General features: G+C 39.5%; 1 protein-coding gene across 1 annotated transcript in view; it reads left to right on the top strand.

Moving 5' to 3' along the window:
• Positions 1 to 19,760, top strand: part of DGKQ (diacylglycerol kinase theta) — a 93,989-nt gene that overhangs the window by 20,021 nt on the left and 54,208 nt on the right. Inside the window, exons 2-3 of the mRNA XM_017833746.1 lie at positions 5,420 to 5,499; positions 14,960 to 15,059. Of these exons, the coding sequence (XP_017689235.1) occupies positions 5,420 to 5,499; positions 14,960 to 15,059 (180 nt within the window). The remainder of the gene's footprint in view (positions 1 to 5,419; positions 5,500 to 14,959; positions 15,060 to 19,760) is intronic.

Raw genomic sequence — 19,760 nt, 5'->3', positions numbered from 1 at the left:
TGTTCCTTAATGCATTGCACTTAAGTTTTCCAGAAATGAAAAATTTATTGTGCTCTCATAGCTGGGCAAAACAATTCTGAGTTTCTAAGATATTCCTGACTGATTTAATGGTTTGTTTCAAAAGCAAGAATAAGCCCTTTAGTCAGCTAGGTCATTCAGTAATCTGTAACCTTTGTTAAAAGATTAGAAGGAACATTGGCAGGCACTTGCTGGGAGTTATAGTTGGTGAAAGCAAGCGAAATGCGAGTGAGGTACAGCACTCGTAAGTAATGCCAAACAAAATGAAATTATTATTTGCCAAGTCATCCAGGCAATGTTGAGGAGTTGTCGCATTGTCAGTTTATGTCAGAGTATGACATTTTCCCTGTGCTGGCTCCGTGACAGGCAATGCCAGTTGGCCAAAACAGCGTGTTGTTGGGAGTTACTGAAGTTCGCTGAAGGTTGTGTGCGGAGAGAGCGCTCAGCTGCTGGAACTTGCCTCTGTCTTCGGGTGCAGGAGCTCTCTCTTTTTCGGAGTCCTCAATATGACCTGTGGCCATGACAGTGTTGATGGCTCCTGTGTGAGTAGCAGACCACAACGTGCAGAACCCATGAGCGATGGCACCCTGCAGTGAGTTCAACCGAAGGGAATTGTTGTGAGAGGGAGAGTCTTTCTTAATGCTGACTGTGGCTCCTGCTGCAAGTTAACTGAGAGGCAGAAACCCAAGGCAGAGGGGCAGGAGATGGCAGGCAGGACAACAAATCCAGACAACAGAGGGGTTGGAGGAGGAATTGCAATTTACCTGGCAGGTGCTTTTGTTAAGCTCAAAATGAGTTCTCACAGTGAACAGATCCACAGTGAGTCTTGTGTTACATTTCCAGGAGAGATCAAATCCATTTTGGTTTTGTGTTGATATTCCTTTATCCTCCTTGGAAAGCAATTTGGTAGCTCTGCTTTTAAAAGTGTTTAAGAAATGTAAAGTTAGATTTAAAAATACAATTGTTAAAGATAAAATAAAAATTAAATGAAGGCCAACATTTTAAAATGCAAATTTACAAATAAATTTATATTTGAAAAACAGCAAAATTGAGATATGGTATTGCCCCAAAGAGGAAACAAAACTAGTTTTTAACATCTTGCACACTTTTCCTCAGGACTAGGTGATCTTTTCAAAAAGAGAAAGAAGATTATGTGTTAATTTTGGTATTACATCATAAGCAATTCTCACCCAGACATCATTTGCATAGGACACTGATACATTGCTAGAGTCTGTACAGGACATAATCCACCTTTTTCTTCTTCATACTTTTGAGTTCTGCTTTGAAGTCTGTCTTGAGGATAGAGACAAAAACGCTCATGTGAAAAAAGTGTGATATATTGGAGGGTGTAAATAGTCCTAACTTTTCTAGGATGTGTTACACAACTCATGAGTTACAGTGATTCCTAGATTTTATCTCCTGTCTTCCTAAGGAGGGCTGGAGAGAGATGTTTTCTGTTTCCTTTATAGTGTATCTTGGAGGGCTACTGGCTGCATGTTCACTCAGTGTTGCCATATGTACACATTGCATTTATCTTTATCAAAACACCAAGGGAAACAAAATGTGGTAGGAAAAGCAATGGCTTATGGGCAGAGACTGCTGTAAAGCCACATATTGTGCTCGATGTGGACAGGGAGCAGCCCTGTGGTGCCTGATGGACACATGGCTTCTTGCTGTGTAGTGGGAATTACTAATCTTTCACAAGAAGGAGGTAATTTGCTATTGAATGGAGGAAGGGAACAAGGGAAACTTGTCAAATATGGTTGCTGTATGCCTGAGCATATAGTTAGGTGCTTGGAGAGACCATGTAAAGTCCCCTAAAGCTTTAAGTAAATGAATTTGTAGATTCTGACAATGTCTCTTGAAATCCTGACTGTTCATCTTCTGTCAGTGTTGAATAACTTCATGCGGCTTAAACCTGGATATAGGTGCCTTGTATTCAAAGTCCAGTTTGAAGGTGGCAGGCACTGTTTTCTTCAAATACACTTTGTGTGTTTGTCTCTCCCTTCATCCATGCTGTTGGGTACTTTTGACAGTGCTTAAGATGCTTAGCTAAAGAATGCAGGGAGCAGGGAGCGCTGCAGGCTTTCAAGCTTGACTGAGACCATCGGTTTTGTGTAGTGTGTTTGAAGATGCAATTGAAATTGCTTTGTTTTGACTTAGGCAATTCATAGTTGTGTCTGCTTGTAGCTCATCACTAAGTTTGTAGCATCAAGAAATCCTCTTCCTCTAAAGAGAACAGCCTGCCCGCTTCCTTTAAATGCTTTTTCCTCAAAATTTTGCATTTAATCTCCTGAAACTTCACACACAGTGTCTTCTGGCTTCTTTTCCCTAATAAAAGGTCACCCTGTAAAAAAAAACACAAACTCCCTCCTGGCTGTCAGAACTTCAGGCTTAATTGTGTTGCCTCTCTGGGACTATTGATATGAATTCAGGATTCCCCTACCCTCTACCCCTATGCTTCAGTTTGACTTGCTGCCATTTTGGGTTTATTTCTTTCTTTGTGGAATGCGGAAAATAAAAACAAAATGGTGACTTGTAGGAGTAATTTCACCTCCTGAGGAATGTGACAAGCAGAGGAGGGAGTCTGTGAGTACCTCCTGAAAAAAATGTGTCAAAATCTTTTGTGGAGAATGTTGCCGTGTCTGTTTGGGCACTCCTTATCTCCCACTGTTTGTCTCCTGATATTCCTTAATTGGATTATTTGCAAATGCTTCAGTTTTTCAGTTGAAATCTTAGGGAATTAACTCTTTTGCATGTTGGTTTTTTTTCTGTATGTACTTGAACAGTTAGAACCTTTATGCACCTTCCTGTTTTGCTTCTTGTCTGAAACTTTTTGTTTTTACTGCTTCTCTGAAGCTACTGGTTTAGTGCATTTTTTCTGTGCCATGAGGTGTTTTCTTAGCTGAACCGTGTATTACTGTCTTTATGCAGGTCCGTGTTTTGCTGAGTTTGTCACTGCAAAGAGAAAATTGAGTGGTATTGTGTAGTGACTTGAGTTGTCTGAATAAGTAGAGAACATCTGTCAAGGTCTGTGGAAGAAGCATCTCATCTATTGATCGATTATTCTCTGAATTCCCTGAGCTGTTTGTGTAGGGCTCAGTTTACTTGTGCATTGAGTTTGTGTGCACTTAAATCTGGTAGCCAATTGAAGATAGTGGCCTTGCAGACTTCAGTTGCCTGCTGCTCCTTGCAGATCATAACATTTCTGTGATCAGTCTGCAGCGCCTTGCTCTGTTCCTTCCTTTCTAGCCAGCCTGCTTCTGAATTAAAAAAAATGAGGGAAAACAGTGTCATTTCACTGAATTTCATTAGTCATTGCTGCTTCCTCTTTGACTACACCTCACCTCGTCATGAACTTCTTGACATCTACCAGTTTATATTCAAAGCGTCATTCTCTGCCTTTCATGGTTTGAAGCCATCAGGACCTTTGTCACGATGATTCTGCCTGCAGAGGTCTGTTCCCTCACCTCGCCAGGTCTCAGCTGAGCTTTGGGCACCACTCTGGGATAGTGAAGAGGCCACCTAAACAAGTGGCTGGGGCAGATGTCTTCCGCTGGTGATGGGATGTATGTGGTAAATTTCAGATTAGCTGATAATGGGATTTTTTCCTGTAGCTTCTGCAGACCTGCTCTCACAGCAAGCAGGTGACCCTCCTAAAAGCATCAGTAGAAATATTGCTGAGACCTCAGGTGAGTTTTGGTGTGTTATCATTAAGTATGTTATCACTACATCCATGTTGAGACAACATAAGTAAGTGATGAGAATTCACCAGTTTTCTGTGTGGAGTTATACCTGTTTTCTGGAGCAGGAGATTCACCGTTCTTCTGCCTGGACAATGACTTTGTTTTCTTTGGTCTCCTCTGCACTGAAGGGCTGTGCACCCCTTCCACCACAGAGACCACCTCCAAATATGTTGAACATTTGCATTTTCAGCTCTGAGAATCTGCTTTGTCATCCTTTCTTGACTATTTCCTCTCCTTATTTATGCCATTTTGGGGGGCATTCCCCCTCAGGAATGCCATCAGCCTTAAAGACATGCATAACATTTCATGTCACCCAGCAGATTTGTTTCTGCTCCTTCCTACTTCATTTCATTGGTGCAGTAATCACTCTGGGTTCAGTCATGGATGATGAACAACATGTTTGTACACAGTAGTGACTTGCAGTGCTTCTTTTTCTGACTTGCAGAGTAATGAAAAACAAACTCTGCCTACTGCTGACATTAAGATGAGTGCCAATGGGAAAGTAGTCATCCTTCTTTTTGTGCTACCAAAAGGAAAAATTACTTTGCACAGGCTGGCAGCAAGTTGCTTAGAGAAGTGGACCTGGATTTTAATGCTTCAGTTGGCATGGAAGAAGGTGCAATGCAGTGTTGTGCAATCAGAAGTCAATGAGCAGGAAAGGGGGAGGAGAGGAATTTGACTGCTTTTGATGGCACTAGCAAATACAATCAGTGGCAGCAATGGCCTACAGATGGGAAGTCTGAAGCACTTGGAGTGTGAAAACCCCCTGTGTACAGCAACAGTTGCCACTGGCAAGTGATCCTCTGCCCAGGCACTGGGAGAGGTCTGCACTTCCACACAAGAGGTCAGGGCCTAAGCGTCTGCATAAGGCCTCGTGCTTGAACTGGTAGAGAGTAATAAGGACAACTCTAAATCCATAGCTTCGTGGCTTATTAGTTCCTAATTAATCTGAAGTGGCGGGAATGTAATAAAGAATCCCTTTTTTTTTTTGCACAGCTTAATGTAATGCAAATCCATGGTAAGAAGCTGTGGAAAATACCCCACCCCCCACGAGAAGTGATTTTTTTCGAACTGTCATGGTTGAAAGCACGCTTTCTGGTGCTTGGATGAAATTATAAACCTGTAATAAAAGAAACAGTTAGTTGCTCTTGACTTTCAAAGCTGCGTGCAACTGGTAACCTTTAATTTTGTCTCCTTCATCCGTTCTGTTCAGTGTGTAACAATACTTTGTTTTCTCCCATTTATTTATGTCACATGCACTAGCTTGTAGAATAACTCACTTTCAAGCATGTCCATCTGCTTTGGCTACATCAAAGAGCTATTCTGGACTGTTTAAAACTTCTTTTGAAATTTAAGAGCTCGTTTTGATACTTATGGAGAGAGAGTGTGGGAGGACATAACTTGCCTGTAATGCATTGGGTTAAACTCTCCTTTGCTTTTCCATTGCCAGTATCTTAGTAACGGAACATGCTGGAGTTCACGCACTGCACAAAGTGCAACAGTCATGTACGTTCTCAAACCCAGAGTACAGCAAATGTGATTAAAAAAATGTGTTCCTAATTGTTTTTTACTCCATATGGGTTTTTGTTTGTTTGTGTTTCACAAAGTCCCTTGCTTGTGAAGATTTGCTCATGGTTCTTATTTTATTTCCACAGTTTGCAACTTCATGTCTCATGAAAAGTGCCTCAAGAATGTCAAGATACCATGCTCATGTATTGCTCCCAGCCTTGTAAGGGTGAGTAAGCTCACAGTGCCTTGTCTCTTTCTTTGGATAATAGCCGAAATTTATCACAAATGAACATGATGTAGTATAGCAGTGGGATTTTAATATCGTAATGCATAAATTGTGTTAGTAGTCACTGAGGCTTTTATAGTTGCTCAAAGCCAAAGCTACACTTCCTTTGAAAAGTCCCTGCTATGGGGAGCTGTAGATAGTCTGTCTTTGAAGACCAGTTATTTGCTTTGTTTAAATATTACTGGGTGTTCTTACTGTGTGTCCTTACCTGGAAGTCTCACGGTAATGAACTGGAGAGACTGATTGATATCAGTGCTCTCTGAAAACTGTACCATGTGTCATAAAAACAAACTATGCTCATCAGCAGCTTTTTTTACAGAAGTTATATATTACTGGGAAGACACTGTAGCTTCTCTGCCTAAAAAAAAGCTATGTTTGTTTTCTGTTGATTGCTGCATCCTAAATAAAGTCATTGCATTAAAAGTAGAGGATTTCAAAGCCAAAAAAAGAGGGCAGGACTTCAACTGATGGTAGTACTTCAAAATTTATTTTGGTAATTAATAAAGTACTTGTCTTCACATGGCATGTGACTATCTCCCATAAGACTTCATGCTTAAGACGTTGCTTCTAAAGGGTGTAAAAGATGAATCAACTTTACAGAAGATAATAGGATGCAACTAAGATATTAAGAAGCTAAATTGAAGAGAAAACAAAGTGTATTATTCACTTGGGAAAGGATGACAGAAGAGGAACAGATAGGAAGAAGGTCATGAGAAGCTTACTAGAGAAGTAGTAAAACACTACAAATACCTTAAGGAGCCATATGCAAAAGTCAGATGAGACATGGCTGTAATATCAGCATTACAGACCTTGCTGACCAAAAGCGTTTATGGGAATCCATTGCGTAGACCTGTGAAGGGGAGCTGATTCCCTTCTTTGTGTCCTAAAACATTTTCCAAGTTCCTTTATATTGTGGAAGCCTGTGCAGGAGCCAAGACATGAAAGTTTAAGCAATATATAGCTTGGGTTATAGGAATTGAATAGAGAAAAATTACCCATCTGTTTTTCTGAAATATGCTTTGTCTAGATAGTAATGCTGCAGGCTTTGCCAACGTGCTGCTTCTCCCTTACGTAATTTTCAGCTTGAGAGGTGTACCTTAAGCATCAAAAAGGTTGACATAGAAAGTTGCCAGTGAAATAGTAAGAAATACTGCTGTAAGTCTTAGAACTTCCCTGGTAAAGGGAAATGTAGGTAGTGAGAAATGCTTTTACTAAGAATTAGCATCTACTGCTGTTTCAGTATCCTGGCAATCAGTCGTTGTAGCATGAGAAAAAGGAGTAATCAGTCAGATGATATAGGTGTCTTTGTAAGCGCCTTTGGGGTGGATGGCAAACCCTGGAAAACAGGGATTTAACTCAGAGGGTCAGAGTTATAATAATTTCTGACTGCTTCTTTTTTGGATTTGCTCTAAATTTAATTCACTTGTCAAAATAGTATTTATTCCTTTGCTTTTATATGGTAAAAATCCTACATTTAAACTTACTAATGTTTCCATCTGCATCAGTTGTAGATGTCAGTGTAACTATTTTTGCTCTTTTGGCAGTCCCCATAATCTGCCTGCCTCAAAACATAAAATTTATCTTATGATTTTATGTGTAAACGTTAAGCCTGAATTTTACTGCACAGCAAGGATAGTTATCTGGGTGGCATTGTCAGTCCTTGAGACTGTCTGCAGTTCAGTGTTGCTGCATTTAGCTGCAAAGAGCCTTTTGTGTTATCTGCCTTGAGCTATAATGATTATGTTTTGAAAATTCTGGAGTGTACTTTTCGTTCTGGACAGTCTTGTCCTCCTTGACGTGGCCATCCAAGTTCCATTAATCCTGGTCTGCTTTACAAGTGACGTCCACCATATGGGAGATATCATTTTGCATGCAAGCTCTGTCAAACCAAATACTGAACTTGGCATTTGCTTAAAGAATATAACAGAGCAAAAAAACAAATGACAATCATTTATACAATTTGTGGAAAATTTATTTGCTTAATCTCTCCTTTCAGAATATTTATTATTTACTTATTAAAAGGTCTGACGTAGGAGGGAACACTGGCAGGATTTTTTTTTTAATAGTTCCTTCAGCTATGTCAATATTCAGTGTATTACAGAAATGGAATTATTTTTTTTAATTGCCTGGATTTCATTTAGAGAAGATGGCAATTGTTAAAGCTCATCTGAGCGTCTGTCATTTGATACTAAGTCAACCCAGCAGCAAATAATTTTTCAGCAGATGTTTTGTGGAAACTTTTATTCCTGACAGTAGGGTTTCCTTCCCAGGGTCAAGTGAAGGCCCACAGAGTAATAAGCATGCTACAACTGCATCCAGCCTCAGATCACTCTTGAGGAATTCGTTCTTAAGGCTGCCCTAGGAACTTTTTGCACTAGTGTAAATCACTATCACCTGCATTTGGTATTCCAGGTCATGATGTTTCAAAACAAGCCTTCACAGATAGGTTTTCTGAACAGGTTTGCAGTGGATATGATTTGTTCCACTGGTAAGGTCTCGGAAACTGTTCCAAATTCAAGCCCTCTCTTTCCTGCGTTCCCAGAAGTATTTGCCTACTCTGTGGTACATGTTTAAATAAAAAGGGGGGAATGGGACAAAAAAAAAAAAAATCCACCCTCAAACGCCCAAACAAAACAAAATAACAGTAAAAATAAGACCTCTTTGGGTGTAAAATGTAAAGTTTTGGTTTCCCTTATTAGGTTGGAATTTAAGCTGTATTGCAAGTTTTTTACCTCTTAGATTTGCTGTAGAAGAATGTGTGTGTTTTGTATATAACTGCTCTTTGAAAACTAAATTGAAATGAGATCATATGAAAAATGATATTTTATTGAAGTATTTGCTATGCTTGTTTTTCCTTATTGGTGCCTTGGTGCATTGCTGGTATCATTGGTAATGATTTCCTAAGTATTTCCATTTTAAGAAGAGTTTATGGACTGCTCACGAGACTTCCTTGTGTGCTTTTATTCTTAAAGCCAGGTTGACTATAATGGAAAAATGCTAGTCTGGGTCATTATCTTCTCCTGAAGCTTTTTAAGCTAAAAATAAGACTTTGCTTTGTAAGGAAAGCCACTGCATTTGTGGGCTGTGATAGTGAATGGGAAGGTCGTGGCTCTTGCAGGGCAATCTGCTCTTTTCCTTGTCTGCTGACCTGAGTCTCTCCCTCTGGTTGCTGAATTCAGCTGTGGGCAGGGTGGTTATTTGGGTCAGTTCCTAACGAACTGAAAGTAGAAGATCTTTTTAGCAGGGCCTGTAGTGGTAGGACAAGGTGGGGTGATGGTTTTAAACTAAAAGGGGATAGATTCAAATTAGATTTAAGGAAGAAATTTTTTACCATAAGTGTGGGGAAATGCTGGCACAGTTTGCCCAGAGAGGTGGTAGATGGTCCGTCCCTGGAAGTGCTTAAGGCCAGTTTGGATGGGGCTCTGAACATCCGGATCAAGTTAAGATGTCCCTCCTCACTGCAGGGGCGTTTGGACTCGGTGGCCTTTAAAGGCCTCTTCCAACCCAAACCATTTTACAGTTCTATGATTTTACCTGGGCTCTTGGTGGATAACTCTGACCACCTTGTGGCCAGAAGGTCTGTCTCTAGTTCTCCAACACCTGACTCATGCTTGTGTTGTTTCAGCAAGGCAGTAGCTTGGAGTCAAACAGCCACAAGGCATAATTTTGAATCCAAATGAAGTTTAAAACTGCTCCCTGGTAATCTGGGCACTGCATTGATATTTCCTCCTTTTCCTCCCTGAAGTGAAACCTCAGAGTTAAAGGGAAGGGTTAAACCCTTCCCTCGGGGTTAAGGGGAAGGAAGGGCTAGCACCTCCTAAATTCATAAACTCAGGAGAGCTTATTATGCTCTATTGAAACTTGATGCAAGCTGCCTGGGAGCCTGTAAAGCTCTGTCAGTGACTCTTCAGTTTCAGAAGCATTGTGGGATATCACTGTGTTTGTTTCTTTTAACTCTTTGTCTTGATAAAAGGAGGTGGACATTGATTTCCTCTGCAGCGTTAAAAGCAAGAAGTGACTGACTTTTGCATATTGTTTTTTTCTTTCCAGTACAAAAAATACTAGTCCAAGCAACTCTTAGTTGCAGTGGAAAGCTTTTACACAAGTCTTACTTTTGAGTAGAAGTATCATATATTCCTGGTTTGAAATTATATAGTTTCCATCCAAAGGGTCCTTGAGAGTTTAGAGTAGATAAGGCCAAATGTCCTGTCACAGAGATCTGTAGGATGGAGAAAAATAATCCTGGATATGGTGAGATTGTGTATGAATGTGTGCATTATTCCCTTGCATTAGCCCCAATTAATATTTTGATAACTAAGTAATTGATTTTCTTGTCTCTCCTGTTCTGTGGTATGTTGGGACACCATTTAATTTCATATTCTTATCTCACTTCAGAATTACCATACAGAATGTGTACTTAAGTTGCCTTTAAACACCAATTGATATATCAAGTGCTCAGAGGAAGAATGTCAGTTTGAATGCAACTGATAGGCATTGTCCCTAAAAGGAGAAAAAAATAGGGAGGGCATTCAAGAGCAAATAGTGTGTTCAAGTTGCAGAAATATTTTGCTTCTAAATCAGAGAGGTTTCAAACAAATAAAAGGGCTCTTTGTGATTACTGAGTAACAAGGAAGTAATTGAGAATATGTCAATACTGGGAAAAGTTGAATCACAAAGTTGATAGCTTCTCTCAGAGAGGATATAGTCTAGAATATTAATCTAGACAGAACAGTCATGGGGTGTAGTCAGGTGTGATCACCCTATCTACCTCCCTAGAGCAAAGGTTTATGTGTTGGAGTGAACATTAGAAACTTTAGATAGGGAAGTACTTTTGCATTGAAACATCAGAATCCCTACATGTTTTTGTTTCAGGAACACCATTTTAATTGTTACCAGCAAATTTTTTTTGGTCCTGTGTTGAAGCAGTCTTGGTGCAACTACCCTTCTTGGCATTTAAAGAAGATGGTTGCTTCCAAGCTCCTTGTGCTTATCCTTAAAATGCACAGCGTTTTTGTACTGAAAACTAGTGACCTCGAGTTAAATTCCTTTTACTCAGTCTCTAGAGGCTGTTGTTGAGAGTGTTTGTGTCCTTCTTTCTGTGTACCTTTCCTGTTTGGAAGCTGTTCAGCTCCACACTACTTCAGGTCCTGCTGACCTGCTTTCTCAGTCTCTCTGGTGTGTGTTACAAAGTCACACCGAGTGCGAGTCACCCTGATGTGATGGGGAAGAAGATGCATGGGCAAAATAATATCTAGATGTAGGACTAGAAAAAGTTTTTAGTAGGTAGTTCTTTTTTTAGACTGCCCAAGACAGCAGCTGTCACTTTGGCATTTGGTATATCTGTATTTCTCTCATTCCCCTTTGAGCCTGGAAGTTTTTGCCTTAGAATTTGAACTAAAACTTCCTTCTGCTTGAGCTGGTAGGAAAGAAACTGCTGCTGGGTGAAAAACAGGCCTTCCTGGAGCCGTATTTTTTCCCTTGCTGGAGTATCCTGAAGGCTGCAGACCAGTAAGACGACCTGGCCTGACTCTACCCACAAATCAGAGGGTGTGGATGGTAGCTGGGCTGCTCTGTACAGGATGATTCTGCCTTAGTGGCAGAGCACTTAAATTCATGATAAACTGTTGGCCACATGTTTGATACCCTGTGGCCTTTCAGGATAAGGAACAACTTTAAGTGGTACTACCAAAACAAAACAATTCTATCCTTTCTTTTTCTTCCAAAGTTTGGATGTTAAGAGCAGTTTGTTGCTTTTCTTTTCTTATGACGCAGAACTGCCATTCATTTGCACAGATTGCACTGAAGGAGTTAGAATTTAAGTTTTAGGTTTCTATAGGATCAAATTTTATTACGGGTTGATAGGAACTTTTACAGAAATGCGTTACATTCTCTAATGCCTTGCATTTCTTAACAGAGGGCAGGAAACAGAACAGGAACTAGGAGTATCTTGTCCGTGAGTGCAAAGTCATTCTGGAGGTTATGGCAGAGTGTTCCATTATACTTTCTGTTGATGTGCTTCGGATCAATATTGCAAGGGCATTTAGATGTCATTTAATGGTATTACTAGTAGAAATTGTCTGTATTTTTCTGTGGAAATTGATTTTAGTGGTTTTCATAAGGTAATTTAAGTAGTTGTGTTGCAAAAATGGTTTTAAACTCTCATAAATTATTAACTTTTTCTCTGTAGGCCACCTTATGTCTCTGTACTTTCCTGCAGTTATACAGGTGGATATAAACTAAGGAATAATATCTAACATTTTGTATTCTGACATGCTGCCTCACTGGCTTTCCCAGTCTGAGTTTTGATTTTTTTTTTCCCCTAATGTATTGGGTGCTTGGAACTTGTTCAGCAACAAAAAAATGTTGGGAGAAGCATTATGTAACTGATGTGTTCCTTGTGTTGTACTTGCTCTTACTTTTTCTCTTTTTCTGTCTTATTCCTATCCCATTTTCCATCAGACTCTGCAGCGGTTTAAAAATTGTCACTTCTAAGGCAAGTTAATAATAACACATATAATAAACAAAGATTCTTTGACTTGTTTCATAAAGGAAGAAGTTGAAGAAACAAATTTTTTTCCTTTTTTTTCCCTTTCTCTCCCCCCACCTGCCTTAAAATTTCAATCTGCAAATTTTTCCCTTCTTTTTGGCAATGACTTGAGACTTCAGAGGATTGTCACTATGGTCTGAACAACTGCAGAATTTAGAGTTGGTCTTCTTCCTTTGAGTTTTCCAGATAAGTACAGTCAGACCCTGAATAAGTTTGACTTCTGTCAGGCTCATGGCCAGCAAAGAAGAGTCCCCTGTGTTTCAAACACAGGTTGTTGAAGGGATTGGTTGCTCATTCTGGGTGTCCAACACAGTTTGTGCACCAATTCAGAGCTAAAGGAGGTCTCCTCTGTGTCTGATTTCAAGGGGAATTCTGCCTTGGGGACATCTGGCTCCACCGTGCCTGGGGCTGTGGCAGGGGTAGGGCAGGCACATGACTTAAAGGTGACACTTGAAACCTAAAGACACCTTGGGATGTGCAGAAAAGCTTACTGGAAAAGAATCCCAAAAGGGCTTTTCCGTACTCCTTGCAATTGCAGTGTCTGGCTGAGATTGTGCTCACAAAGCTGTTCTCATCATCTCTTTCTGCACATCAATTCATTTTGTAGGGTGAATTTCGTGGAAGTAGCCTTCTCCTACCAAACCTTAATTTTTGGAGCAGCTAGAACAAGAATACAACTACCTCCACAATAGCTGAGCCAGACAACTTGTATATTACTGTACCAAAAGGTTTGGGTTTTTCCTCTCTTGAAGAAGTAAGATGAAAGTGCAAGGAGAGTGGACAGGGATTATGAGCCTTGAACTTAATCTGAGATAGTTTGATTGAAGTTCCTCAGGCTCTCCAGAATATTTTTTTCCCACCAAGAACATCCTTATTTTATTATTCTTTTTGTAAACATGCATTGTATGACTAGAGAATTCTGATTTAAAAAACCAAAAGTAATGCAAGTCAGCTATGAACTTTATGTCAGTTAGAGCTGGAGGGCTGCAGAGAATGATGGGAGTAGGATATGGACCCACAAGAAGAATTTGTCTGTGTTTTTAAAACCTAAACTTGTACGTTAGGTTAAGAATTGAAGCTTTTGGAGGCAATGATGTTTTTTAATATATCATATTGCAGATACTAACAGGAAATCCTTTTGGTAGGCTAGCTGGCAGCCCAGCCTGGTGTGGAGCTTGAGATCTGGAAAGGCAGTTCCCTGATCAGTCAGGGACCAAGAATTGCTTCAGACAACACGGTCTGCTGAGGCAGTGAGTTGGTGACTCTCTTCCACTGGTCAGCTGCTGTGCATGATTTTGTTCATGCTGGATAACATAGGCATATTTTGTACCTCTCTTTATCCTCTTTTATCTCCCAAAGCTTAATTCTGAGGAGGACTGGAGGAACCACATGCTTTGCAGTTTGGGTGTTACTGATTTTTCTTAGTCAAACTTCCAGCCATGTTCTTTCCTCCTTGTATTGCACCTGGCAAAACTTTATCTCACTTCTTTCTTTGTGCCTGCTTGAAATACAGGATTGTTTAGTGTTACTGTCCCTACGCTTTCGGAGGCGGAAATACGCATGGGAATCTTAGACGTTTATAACTGGAAGTGACTCCCTGGGGTCATCAAATCATGTGTCAGATTTGCTGCTAGTGGTTCTCAGGAAAACCCTAATATAGAACGAGAAAAATTCAAATCCTGCTGAATAACTTTGGAGGCTTGTTTTAATGTCCATCTGGGAAGAAAAGAAGCTATCTGTGACTACGTGTATCTTTAGTCATTATTTCCAACTTTTTACCAGAAATGATAAATTTCACGTCATGCCTAAATAATAATTTGTCAGCTTTTACTGGAAATATTTTTTTTTTGGTGATGCAAGAACTAGAAGACAAGTCTGATGTGTTTGTCATAGCAAGAAGGGCCTGTGAGATGTGTAATACTAAATACCTAAATCATGGCAACCTCCTATGGAACTCATTTGGATTCTAGGACTTTAAACATGTCATTAGGTTCCATCCTTCTAATGTGAATGTCAGTTTAACAAAGCTGTGCATCTTGTAAGAAGAAGTCTCTAGAACAATTATAAAGCTTAAGGATGTTTCTTAGTCTTCATTTTTCTTCTCTTCTTCTGTAGTTCTTTTGGTACTGTCATCTTCATTATTAATCACTAAGCAAGAAAAAAAACCTGCATTTTCAGATAAGTGAAATACCTTTGCTAAAGCTATTGATACAGATCTCGAAAGAGGGTATTGTAATGTGTCATCTTGCACCTACAGTCAGCAGGAACCTCCGTATGGATGTACTTAGGAGCTGGATCTCTGTACCATTCAGCCTTTGAAGTTTTGGATGGGGTGGGGCAAGACCAATCAATGCCTTTGTCCTGATCAGCCAGTTGGCTGAGCTGTAGTGGGAGAAGAGGTGAAAGGCATGTGGAGAGTACTGAACCGTGGCAACACTGAGATTTTAAAAGCTGTCTCGAGTGTGCCTTTAGAGTATTTTGTTCGCCGTTGCAACTGTTACTCTTTAATTGTCCTTGATTCAATTAAGAATACTTAGGAGAAGAAATGTGTTTGCAGGTAAGTCCCAAAGGAAGCCTTTGGATTCATGTTGCTGTGAATCATCAGGAAGCTGATCAGCGCTGAAAAATATATACAACACATATTAATTCCCAAGGATTTAAAAAACAGTTAAGGTATTTAAAATATATTTTAAGTATGATTTCTTTTAAAGGATGATTTGCCAGTGCATTTATTCTTGTGCTTAGTTAAGTCTGTATTGTATATACTGCCCCATGTTGCAAGATAAAGCGGCTTCTGTGAATTTTACTGACACTTCGGAAGTTGATGATGTCTTATGCATTCTTCACTGGCAGGTTCCAGTTGCACACTGTTTTGGGCCTCCAGGACATTACAAAAGAAAGTTTTGCACTGTGTGCAGGAAGTCACTGGAGTCACCTGCCTTTCGATGTGAAGGTAACTTAAACCCTCCTTGTACAGCCGCCTGTGTGTTCTCCAGTGACAGTGCACTTTCCTTGCACTGCATACCTCCAGGGTGTGTGGGTATACACATACATGCTCTTGCGGCATTTGAGAAGTTTCTGGTTTGTTTATTATCTGTTCATTGATCGTGAAAACTTCAGGTTAAGGAATAATAAATCAATCACCTTGAATAAAGCACGAACTCTGTCCAACCTGTACGCTCTTTTCATCTTTCCTCCGACTTACTTTGATTAGGTCTGTGGTGGTGATGGTGTGCAATGAATGCATGCCTGAGATGTGCAAAGGATGAGAAGCTATTATAACAAAAGACTTGTCCTGTTGAGGTAATTTATTTCTGTTTCCAGTGGAAGCTTTTGATACAGGGAATCATCAGGTATTCGTGTTTCTAGAAAAGAATGTAGAATTTCCTGTGTTACTAGTTTCAAATATCTGTTACTTATAATGAGGATGAGATACCTTCAATGGAAAGATATTTGAAAATATTATTTGTCAAAATAGTACTGCTCTGAGTGTTCTGACATGGATTCTCTGAAAAAACAGTAATTAAAGAAATCACCCAAACACTAGAATTTTTATTTGAAATACATATTGGCATGAGTACTTGACTGATTTTTGATGTAGGGTAGCTCCTTAGTTCTCTCTTGTCTCCTTTGTCTTAAATGTCTATTAGTTGTTCTTCAGTTGTTGTTGTGAGGTTAAATAAAATTTAGTATTTTAAAGGAATATTACCTGTGAACTGTTTAAAAAAAAAAAGAGTCTAATGAGTGAAGAACCAATTCTGCAGGGGATTGAAGTACCTTCAAAATAGCTTTTATGCTAAAGATAATGTCATATTTAATATGGTTTTCTCTGTGTATTTGTAGGGGAAACATTCCTCTTTGATCAGGGTATTTAGGCTTATAATGGTGCAGTATTTCTGTTTCTGCTTTTGTCTGCTGAGTTGCATAATGAAACCAAACTATCTTCTTCTGACTAGTGGGAATTTGTCACTTAATATAGTTACCACAGTGAGTTGGGTGGTTTGGTGGAATGGTCAAAGAGATACAGAGAATTTTCTGGTCATCTGTCTTAATAAGACTCAGAACTTGTGTGGCATGAGATAGAAAATTTGAAAAATTTTGCCAACTATACCGTCTTAACTGTTGAAAAATAGCTTCTGTTTAGTGAGCAGTTTTAGTTCAAGCTTTCTAAATTTTTCTTTTTATGTTCTTGCTTTCTCAGTTCTACTGTTATTAGCATCGTATCCATTTGTCATGGTTTAACCCCAGCTGGTAACCAAGCCCCACACAGACACTCACTCACTCCCCCACCAGCAGGATCAGGGAGGGAATCGAAGGGTAACAGCTAGAGAGCAAATGGGATGAGATAAAGCCAGATTAATAAGAAGACCAAAAGCCACACACACAAGCAAAGCAGAACAAGGAATTAATTCACTGCTTCCCATGGGCAGGCAGGTGTTATCCATCTCCAGGAGAGCAGGGCCCCATCAGGTGTAACGGTTACTGGGTTCATTGAAGGTTCTGAATTGTGTTCCTCAAATATATTAAACAGTTTTCTTATTTTGTGTGGTGTGACTTGTTTTGTATTCCTTTTTCCAAATACCAACAAGGCTACAGCTTGTTTCTCTGATACTTTTCTAAATGTATCTTAAAAGGGACAGTTGAAGTTCATAAAATGAACAAGATTCTTCCTTTACTCTTCAAAATGCTTTTGGAATTTGTTTTAGAAGTCAACTGTTTTGAGCTGTAGAGCTTTTAAATCCAGATGAGGAAGTTGAACTTTCTTCCAGTTTTTTGCTTACTTCTAATGACTTAGCTTAATATTACAAGTCTACTGTTGGTTATGATGTTCTCATCTGATACTGAAATTAAGAACTTTTCCTGGACTCTTAATCATAATTAAGATAAAACAAATTATCCTGGAAGGAAATTGAAAGTTTTCAGGCAAGTATTAAATGCTGAGGGTGCACAGGAGGTCATCTGTTCTCAGAAATGAGCATTCATGTATATTATCCCCTGGTGAGATAAGTACATGCAGTTCATTGGCAAAAATTACAATAGTTGGACTCCAAATTTTGCTGACAATTACTAATTGCTTTGGATAGCTATTTTTACTACCAGAATTCTGGTATCAGTTGAACTTGGACTCATGATGGTGAGAGTTGCTCTCCCTTTTCTTTCTGAGAAGGGCTGGAAAGTAAGAAAGAGAAATAGGAGTAACCCAAACATTTTTTTTAGTGTTGAATCCTTTACAAAAGTTTCTTATTAAGCATTGACCAGGAGCAGCAGATTTACTGGAGAAGGAGGGAGCTAACATTTTAAACATTCTTCTTCCAAGTTTATGTATCTGAAATTAATCAGCTTGGGTTTTTTGGCAATCATAGAGAAATCCACTTTCCTGACTAGCTTGAACAGAAGATCATCATTCTGAGTTAAAGAACTATGAAAGGGCTGATAAAGATGAATTTTCTTTTTGTAGGGCCTCTGATTTGACTTCATCTTTACATTCAAAAACTACATCTTTCCCATAGCAGGATAGCTGGGGAAGGGATTAACTCCTGAGACATTCTTGCCATTCACGTGAACACATTTCTTATTAGTTCTGAGTTTAGATTGGTGTTAGGAGCAACAGATGTGAATTAAACTAAGGGTAAAAACCCCTCTGTCTTCTTAGGGAGCATAGCAAAGGAAAGAGTGTGCCTGAGCTAGCAGGCTTTTGTTAGTTCCTTGAAGCTGTAACTTGGTCTACAGATACTTTTACCATTACCAAGGATATGACTCAAAGCATCTAGCTTGCCTGCTAGTTGAACTGGCAAAATGGTAGAATATTTCTGTTATATCTAACGGGAATATATAGAGAAATGTGAGTGAAGGAGGGACTGTCACAGCTTATATGGAAGTTCTTGAGCACAGTGAAGACTCGCGATATGGGCAGCTGTACGTGAAAGTTTGTGGTTAAGCTGGTCAAGAGTCTGCTTCGGTGTGGTGGTAAATTATGATCTTCTGTGGTCTTAGAAAAAGACAGTATTAGTTGTGATCACCTTTTCTAGAGTCCAGAGAGTGATTTCAAAATAACATATTATTCTCTACTTTATTTAATACTGTTTTCAAGGTATTTTCAAATAATGTGGTTAATGTGTGCAGTTGCTGTCTTCCAATCTTCAGGTTATAGTTTTCATATTTTTTTAATATACTTGGAGACATAACCTGTTTGACCAGAATAGAAAAATATTTTAAGAATTTGATGCTTGACTCTTGCTTTCATTTACTTAATGAAAATGCCTTCCCTGAACACTTGTATACACAAGTATTTACAAATCAGCTACAGGAGAATCTTTTTTATCCATCTCTGTCTACGAGGTCCGTAAAGAACCTTCCTAACTCTGGCAGTAATGAAGCTTTGTATTGAGATCTTTTAGTAGTATTTTTTTTAGTAAGTCGTCCTTTGCGGCATAGCTGCAGATTCTTTTATTTCACATCTGATATTTCCAGTCAGCTTTTAGATAATTAAATTATTTTAAAACCAAAACTTACCTAAACCTTTATAAGATTCTCTGAAACTTCTTCCACCTACAGTGTCTGTGGGAACAAGCTGAGTCACTCTGCGCCTGCATTTGGTTAATCGGAATCAAAAGGGAGGGTCGACCTTGGCTAAGTGCTTTGAAAGAGAGAATGCTGTGTTTCTCAAAGTTGAAAACCACTTTGAACGGTCTGCATGGTGGCATGTGTTTTTCTCTCGTGGCTGAGCACAGCCACCGTGTGATGTGAGGTGGATGTGTGGGATTGAGGCACTGGTTTAGGACGATCCTGGGAATTCCGTTTAACTAAAAGAAAAACATCAGGTGCTGTTTACGAGGGGATTTGAATAAAATGGGAACACCGAAAAATGATCAGTGGACAAGTCCCGAAATCGAACTCTGTGTGTGTGCAGTTCCATTTTCTTTCAGCTCCCATAGTATCTAACATGTATTTTGGAAGACAATGTTAAGCTTACTTAGGAGAGTGCTCTGAAAAAATTATTTCCTTTCCATGACGATGAAACAGTGATTAAATGGTGATTACAGACATACTTTGGACAATTATCTGCGATTAATATACCCGTTTATTTGGGTCATGTCTAAAATTGAATGCATTGAGCATCATCTGTCAATAAAAAGGATTTATTTCCTCCGTAAAACATGCTTTCTGGCTGTTGCAGTCTCCCTGGGATTGACATTCTCCAGTCATTCTGCATGTTCTGATGTCATCTTCACAAACACAGCAAGTCCTTGCTGGTGCAGACATGCTGTGTGGGTCCATGGCTGATCTCACCTCTGACGTGTCTCCCGTGGACCATGGCTGTGAGCAGGAGAGGTGGCTACAGCCTTCCTGCTCTTTTGGCGCCATGCCCCTTGCTTTGCCGGGGCTGGTACTAAAACATACCTTGTCTTTTGTTTCCTTGTGCTCCTAACAGCTCCAGGAGTGGAGAGCAGAAAAGCATCTGCTGCTTTCAACTCTTTCATCAAGTGCTTGCCTGCTCTGCAGCAGGGCTTGGAAAAGGCTTTCTAAAGGGACTGGAATATTGATTCAGGAAGACCATTGTTTTGTAGTCAGGACTTGATGATATTTGGATGCAGAAAGATAATTCTGTTAATGCTTCTATCATTTGGTGTTTTTTTGGATTTGGTTAAACCAA

Source organism: Lepidothrix coronata, unplaced genomic scaffold, assembly GCF_001604755.1.
Source record: "Lepidothrix coronata isolate B3197 unplaced genomic scaffold, Lepidothrix_coronata-1.0 Scaffold220, whole genome shotgun sequence".
In the NCBI taxonomy this organism is placed as follows: domain Eukaryota; kingdom Metazoa; phylum Chordata; class Aves; order Passeriformes; family Pipridae; genus Lepidothrix; species Lepidothrix coronata.
The sequence above is the reverse complement of the archived record's forward strand: the minus strand, read 5'-3'. Positions and strand labels throughout refer to the sequence as shown.